Source organism: Lynx rufus, unplaced genomic scaffold, assembly GCF_022079265.1.
Source record: "Lynx rufus isolate CCGP_SWC_20201006 ecotype Redwood Valley unplaced genomic scaffold, mLynRuf1.p SCAF_7, whole genome shotgun sequence".
Taxonomy (NCBI): Eukaryota; Metazoa; Chordata; class Mammalia; order Carnivora; family Felidae; genus Lynx; species Lynx rufus.
In genome coordinates, this window is record NW_025814889.1 from 85056452 (window position 1) to 85064011 (window position 7560).

Here is a 7560-nt window from a genome sequence, read left to right on the forward strand (position 1 = left end):
GGAACTATGTAATACCTAACCCACAGATCCCATGCCGACCACTGAACAATAACCAGAATTAGTCCTAGTCTACAGGACATCATCCAACACCTGTCTCTATGAGGTGAAAGCAGCTCTTCTGAATCTTGGAGACCAGTTCAGCAATGAGAGCAACACATAAAGTGTGTTGTTACAATGGTACTTCAAATTTGGGAGAAAATGGCTGGAAAACAAGTCAACCAATTTAAAAAATGCTTCTACGTTATCTATAGAAACATTCATATTTTGCTTGTTAAGACCTTTACTCTAGCAGAACTGCTACTACCCGTGGTCCTTGCAAACATACACACAAAATCCTAAGGTTCACTTACAAGGAGAGAAGTGTAATATTTGCTGAGACTGGTCCTAGATTTGGAATGGTCTCCAATTCATTGTTGTTCAGTTTCCTTTAGGTGCCAAAAAAAAGGGGGGGGGGCAGAAAAAAAGACAAAAAGAATGCTGATTAGATAATCTGTAATTCACAGAGGTAAAAACTTTATAAAATTAAAGATACCTCCCAAATTAAAAGTTTTTAATAATTTACTGTTATCTAAATGTTCTTTACAGTTAAGTGGTATATTTTATTCAACCTCAAATAGAAAGTAAAATAAGACTCACACTTCTCGAAGGCTCTGAAGGTGGCTCATGGAATTTGCCTTGATTAAAGACAATCTGTTGTGACTCAAGTCCCTATGAGAAAACAAAAATAAAGTTATAGGTGGTTTCAAAAACAAATCACTAACGGTCTTTAACAAAGTGCAAGACAGTTATGAAATATCTCTATCAACACTAGTGACAACATAAGAAATAACTGGTTCATCCTTTCCCCAAACTAGATGGTAACCAAACTGCCAAAATCAAAAATACAAATTCTGAGGACAAAATTAGTTCAGGAGGCTGGCAGATTCAAGTGCTTTGAGCCTACAAATTTTTAGGAGATGTTTTTTGGCACAAGGTGAACAGATCTTTTGTGAACTGGTTGTTTTGCTTCACCCTCCCCATCCCCTACCATCTCCTCGCTTCCAACCTGATATGATGAAGTCATGGCCTATGAAAAGTGGCTAATTAGGCAGGCTGCTGAAACTCAAATCTCTAAAGAAACCTTTTTATTATTATCATAAAATTAAGCATCGGTGTCTTTATTACAGTCAAACAAAATAGAAATTGCTTTTTATACATATTTCTCTGGGTTTAGGCACCAAATTATTTCAAGTACCATTTTGTGTGTGTGTGTGTGTGTGTGTGAGAGAGAGAGAGAGAGAGAGAGAGAGAGAGAGAGAGAGAGAGAGAGAGAGAGAAGGAAGCCACCTGAATTCTACTTTCCTGAATTTCCCAAATCTCAGTATCTGATAATGTAATGTATAATTTAAACCACATAAACCACCTACAAAGTAGGCTGTATAGAAACCTATGATCAGATTTTTTTTCAATCATTAAATACATCTGCTTCTTACTCAAAGACTTAACCTGAGTAACAATTTCCATAAGACAGCATTATTTTTAAGAAATCAAAACAAAACTTCTACTTATACAATATTCTAGGCCAGGCCATCATCTGAGCATTTAAGATTCAAGAATTTTAAAGAAACCCAGTAAATATTTGATGGCATTCCCTTTATGTGTTAATAAACTGAATGTGCGCCTTCCACGTGGTATAATGAAAACGAAATGGTTGGAACAGCCATCGAAAATCAGGCTTACAAGCAGTATGGCTTAAAGCTCTCCCAGTGAAGGAAGCTTACCAACCCTTACCAAATTAATTCTTTCAGTGTTTAAAAATGAAGACTTGTAACTAACCCAAGTTTTAGGTAACCAAACTTGACTGGAGAAAAGCATGAACCAAAAATAAAGGGCCGAAGAATCACATCCAGAGAAACACAGTGTAACTTGGTGCACATCTATTAAGCTAACAATTAGAAACCAGCAATCCTTTCAAGTCTTTGAATTTTTATTTTGAGAATAAACCTGGATTTCTCTATTTCACCTAAATAGAAAAAAAAAATCTGCAAAGGTTTTATTTGAAACATGTTTGCTTAAAGACCTACCAGACAGTAACAGACATGAGTAGATTTGTTCTGGTAGAGTTATAACATGAAAAAAAATCTGGCACAGTCTTTAAACTATAAAAATCCTGCAATTACAACCACTGCTGTGCATGCTCACCACGCTGGAGCCAGACACTTTCCCTCACGGCCCAGCTCACGTCCGTCTGGAGTTCATCAAGGAACCCGTGGGCCCAACAACTCACGTTAGGATTCAAACAAAACCTGTGTGCTTTTAGCACCACAGACAGTCACGGATTTCCCACAGGGTTTCAAAAACAACCAGCGAAAAGAGTCCTTCACCTGGGAGGTAGCCTGAATCAACAGAGAGTCTCATTTGGATCCACTTAACTAAAGAACATTGAACCAGCATAAAACTGCGTCCCTGATTGTTTCAATTTTTAAAAGGAAAAGGGGAGCCAATCTGGCATTGCCATTTAATACAGGTGGTTTTCTTTTTAATTAGAAAAAACTAAAACCACACTCTTCGCTTCGTTTTAAACATTATTTCATAGGGCAATCCTGTGAGAAAAGAGAGCGAGTGTTGAGCTTTTTTTCAACCAGTAATGGGATGAGATCTCCAACAAAAGACCTTTAAAATGAGAAACTGCCTTCCAAGAACTATGCACATGCTGGGGACCACTCATTTCTGATCCAGAAGCGGGAACTGGCAACCTTAAATATTTCAGTTATTGCAACACACTTCCATTCCTGAATTTTGTGTACTATTAAAACCACATTATATGTGGGAGGAAAAAAAAAATCACCTCTTAAGTGACTTTTACTACTAAATACTTAAAGCCATGAATCTTTGAATGCATCTAAATTTAGATTTAATACAGTTTATGTTTCAGAAATGATTACTTTCCAGTTAAAGGATGTCACATTTTCCTCAGTCTTCCCTATATTGTTTTTATGGCTAAACCACATTAAAAACAAACACAAGTCATACAATGTCGATATTTTCTTAAACCCGCAAGAACATTCAGGGAGAAAAGCAGATTCTTCATTTTTAGGGTTCCATTAATGAACACCTTCCCCAGGAAACCTTACTAAAAAACTCTGTAGAGTGAGGTTAATAAATGTGAAAAGTGGTGAGGCAAGGAGGTGTGAACTATTTACCTAGAACTCAGCCGGCCAAATGCTTGAAAATTAAACGCTACATGGTAGAGAAAAGTCTTCCTGCACGTTAGCAAGCAAAAAAATACACATGAAAATAATTCATTTACAACATTTGGTTCCGGCCATCATTTTGTTCCTTTTAGCATTTGGAAATCTGACTTCCAAGTCAAATTTTAAAATGCAAATCCAGCTCAGCTTCTTAATCAATCCCACTGGGGCCTGCAGAGCTGCAAATTCAGCAGAAATCTGGAAAGCTGAAAAACAAAAAGCCAGGCTGTAGCTGTTTTAAGACACTGATCCAAAGTGACTCATAAATCAGCCTGCTATGTTCAAGTTTTAGTCTGGAAAATACAGAAAAACAGCTGTGAAAACCATAAGGCCCATTGCCCCCACTCCAGCCCCAATTCTGGTACCAAGCAGACGATTTCTAACAGGAGAACACTAAAGCCACACCAGCAGAAAGTACCTTTCGGACTTTCGCCTCAGCCCAGCTAACTCAAACATCTCTGTGTGATAAGATAATTCTCAAACTCCATTGAGATTTTAATACGTTTAGCTCTCACTGGCAATTGAGCAACTTCTCTCTCTTTTGGCTAAAGTAACATATTCCAACAAGCACTCCTCTTTGGGTTCAGAACTCTGTAAGTGCAAACTCAAAAGATGTAAACTCAAGTCTGCCTTTAAAGGCAGTTTGTAAGCAAAGACTTCCAGTAGTTACTGTTTTAAAAGCCACTTTCAGTAAAGTACTACAAGTTACTTTTGGAAAAGAGAACTACGGTATTATTATTTTACAGCTCAAACTATTCAATTTTTCACACACGAGATTCTTAAGGCAATACATTACAACTGAATAAAGTGAACAAAGTACATACGCACGTACATTAGATTTTTAACTCGCAAATTCAACAAAAGACACAAAACACAAAGTTGTCCTGAATGTGCTCTCATCAATTAGTCCTAAGGCAAATGTTTACTATCTTAATTACCCGAGAAAGAGTTAAGATACGGGAAAGAATGATACGTACTCTTCTGTTTAGTTCTCAACTCTGAAACAGTCTACTTAAACGCTTTTATAATTGTGTAAAATTTAAGAAACGGTGATCTTATGCCTCCTGTTCCAAACACCAAGTAACAGAGAAGTAAAGCCCAATTCCACGTGTTTTTCTGCTCCTTTCAAAGGTGGAGCTAGGAGACCTCTAGAGCTTTAGGAACAAAAGAAACATTTATAATAAAGAATTTAGACCGCATGGCTTGGTGACAACTACAAAGTTGGTTAAAAGTCACACAAGTACAAGGATGACAGAACTGTCCAATGAGTGATCACAGTGGGGCTTCTGACAACAGACCTGGTGCTTATTTATACAAGTGGAACTTATTTTCACATATATTTAAGGAATGTGTACTTGTACTGAGACAATTTACTGCTGGCGGAAATGTAATTAAAGATTGTGCTAACCAAATAAACTGTAATTTGTTTTTAGTGTGCCACCAAATTATCTGCAAAACAATATCCTAATTAGGTCAGCTACTTTTAAGACAACGTTTCAATAGATATCAACCCCCTTTTGGTTTAACTCAACTTCTAATCAAGACCAGTACAGTTATTTTTTTTTTAAGGCACCCAAATTCACACCAAAAATATATATTGCACACTGGCATGACCCAATAGACTACTTGGCAATGAGAAACTACTAATATAAGTTTGGCTAATGATTCAAGCATTTCTAAACACACCCCAGGAAGGACTATTCATTTTCTTTTTCTCATCTCTCTATTATTTATACATGTTCACCTCCAGTCATTCAAATGTTCAGTTCCATATGTTGTCAATAGAGCCATTCACATTTCATGAATAAGGCAGCATGACCTCCACAAGAAGCAATTGAACAGAATTAGCCACAACTAATTGAAAGTCTTCCTGCTTCGGGTTAAAGCCCTTATCTCCTTTCAATTGTAAAAAAAAAAAAAAAAAAAAAAAGACTATTAAAACATCATAAGAGATTAAATCATCTAAACCTTTAATTCTACTTTTCTGTTAAAGTAAGGTTTATTAACACAAATAATGTGCTTTTGGGGCCAACAGTCCCACAATTCACAAATAAAGATTTTGATTAGCGCAATGATCCAAAAACACAATTTCTTAAACTACCAGACTAAACTTTCTACTACTATTACCAGAATGAAGGCAGAATTTGCGTTGCAATTCTGCTAGGCCCAAACCTAAGGATTAAGGATGGACTGTATTTCAACTTTTTTAGACAAGATAACTTTTTAATTTTTTTTTTTTTTTGAGAAACACAAGTTTTGATTATTTACATTTTACACAAGTCCGCCAATCTTAACAAAAGACTGGGGCCTGGAGAGCCTAAGGAGAGGACATTTGGAAAGAATCAGCCTTTCCAACTAAACTACATTTTCTTCCTTGTTCTTCCACGCAGTTGGCAGTGATTTCAAGTTTTCAGACTTCACAGCTAGCTTCCAACAACTTGCATAACAGCGTCCAGTCCTCTGTCCTAAACTGTTTGCTGAGAAGCTACAGAAATCACGCCCTTCGTTCTGAAAACTAGTTCCTTCCTTTCCGTATCTACTCATCAGTCTCGCCGACTTCTTACCGGAACCAGGATGCGTTACAATTTGGTGGAGGCTTTACGGAATTTCTTATACGCGAAATTAAGCACAGGGGAAGAACAACAAAAGGATGTCTACTACAGCTTGGACGGAACTCTGGCGAGGGGGACTTCTCAAAGGCTCACTCAGTTACTGGTTAGGAACAGTAAAGGGGGCCAGAACCAGTTAGAAACTGTAGTTGAGCCACAGGATCACACTCAGGGAGAACTGCGAACGCCGGTAACACGTAGGTTGCCACCTCTCCTGTCCCGCCCTCGCAGGGGAGCGCAGTGGAATCCCCTTGGCAGGCTCAAGGCTCAGGACCCAGGCTCTACCCTTTGGAGTTGTCAGCAGCTCCCTTCCCCCGCCCACCTGCAGCCAGGCACCGGGGTAGAGAGACTGAGGCCTCGACGGCTCCTTTTCCATCCCCACGGAGCGCCGCTCGAGGCCTGGGCCAAGAGCAACTGCTCCAGAAGGGCCAACTGAGCGCCGAGCCCCAGGCCCCTTGCGAATCTCGAGCGGCTCCCCCCAGTGCCCTCGAAAATACTTACAGCCGAGCGACCCACGGCGGGAGCGACTCGGGAAGGCGCGCCAGCCGCTGGCGACTGCAGTCCAGGAGGTCCCCGAGGCAGCGGCAGGGAGCGGGACACAGGCGCTCGGCGGCGACCCCAGAAGGCTGCCCGAGTGTCCCCGAGCCGCCGCGACCGCTGCCCTCGGCCGGGCCCAGCCGCCCCAGCACCGCGCACAGCAGCAGTCCCAGCGCCACCGCCGGCGCGCAGAGCCTCGGCGCGCCCATCGCACTCTTGCGGCCTCTAGCTCGGCCCGGCGCTCCGCAGCCGGCGCGCGCTCGGGGCTCGGCACAAACTTGCAGCTGAGAGAGGCCGCCCGCGCTCGGGGCCGCGTGTGCGCGCCCTGTCCGGCGCTCCGCGGCAAACTCCTTTATTTTACGCCCCGCAGCGAATCCCTTTCATGCCCCGGAGCAGCGAGAGGAAAACCGGAGAGGACGGCCAGCTGCGACGGCGTTGCAGCCCCAGCAGCGTCGGCGTGCCGAAGCCCCTCTTGCCCGCAAAGAAACTTTTTGCCTCCTCCCCGCCGCGGTGCGTGAAGTCCCGGCGCGGTGGAGTCGGGAGGCGGGGCGTGCGGAGCCGTCGAGCGCCTATTGGCCGGCCAGGCCCTGTCGCCCCGAGTCCACGTGACAACAACAGGGCTCCAGCCCCGGGCGGGAGCGCGGGAGAAAGTGGAGCTGAGATTGTAGGAAATTTGGAGTTAGAGTTTCCAGCCTCTCCGGCCAGCAGTCTCCACTACGTCCTGGGAAACATATATCAAATGGAGTTGAAGAGAAAAAGGGAGTGTGCAAACAACTGAACACATCATTAGGCCAGCTCTCGGAGTTGGAGGTATTTTGGCAAACTTGAGAGGAGTAAAGTTAGTCCTGTTATCAGGAAAGTTTTCAATTCCAAATTAAAAAAAAAAAAATTAGAAATTATCCACAGATGTAACGATGGTTTCAGTAAAAATACGGTTCCTTTAACATTAATAATGGCTGATTTTTTCACACATATGTCAGCTCTAAAGATAAAAATAATAAAATGTAAAAGTCATGGCATTGGAAACGGTATATGGCATGGAAATAGCCAGCCTTAGTGCATTGGGTCGAGCTGGGGGGAAATTCTGGGAAATGACCTTCCAGTAAACTGTGATGGCAATCGTAGAGCGTATGCAATAGCTAGGAATAATAAAAATAGTCAACAGTCATTTCAAGGCAAAATGA

General features: G+C 41.8%; 1 protein-coding gene across 1 annotated transcript in view; it reads right to left on the minus strand.

The window, feature by feature from the left end:
* Positions 1 to 6585, minus strand: part of LRIG3 (leucine rich repeats and immunoglobulin like domains 3) — a 48960-nt gene extending 42375 nt beyond the window's left edge. Inside the window, exons 1-3 of the mRNA XM_047067055.1 lie at positions 6341 to 6585; positions 637 to 708; positions 351 to 425 (exon numbers count right to left, since the gene is read on the minus strand). Coding sequence (XP_046923011.1) covers positions 351 to 425; positions 637 to 708; positions 6341 to 6585 — 392 coding nt within the window. The remainder of the gene's footprint in view (positions 1 to 350; positions 426 to 636; positions 709 to 6340) is intronic.
* Positions 6586 to 7560: the final 975 nt, after the last annotated feature.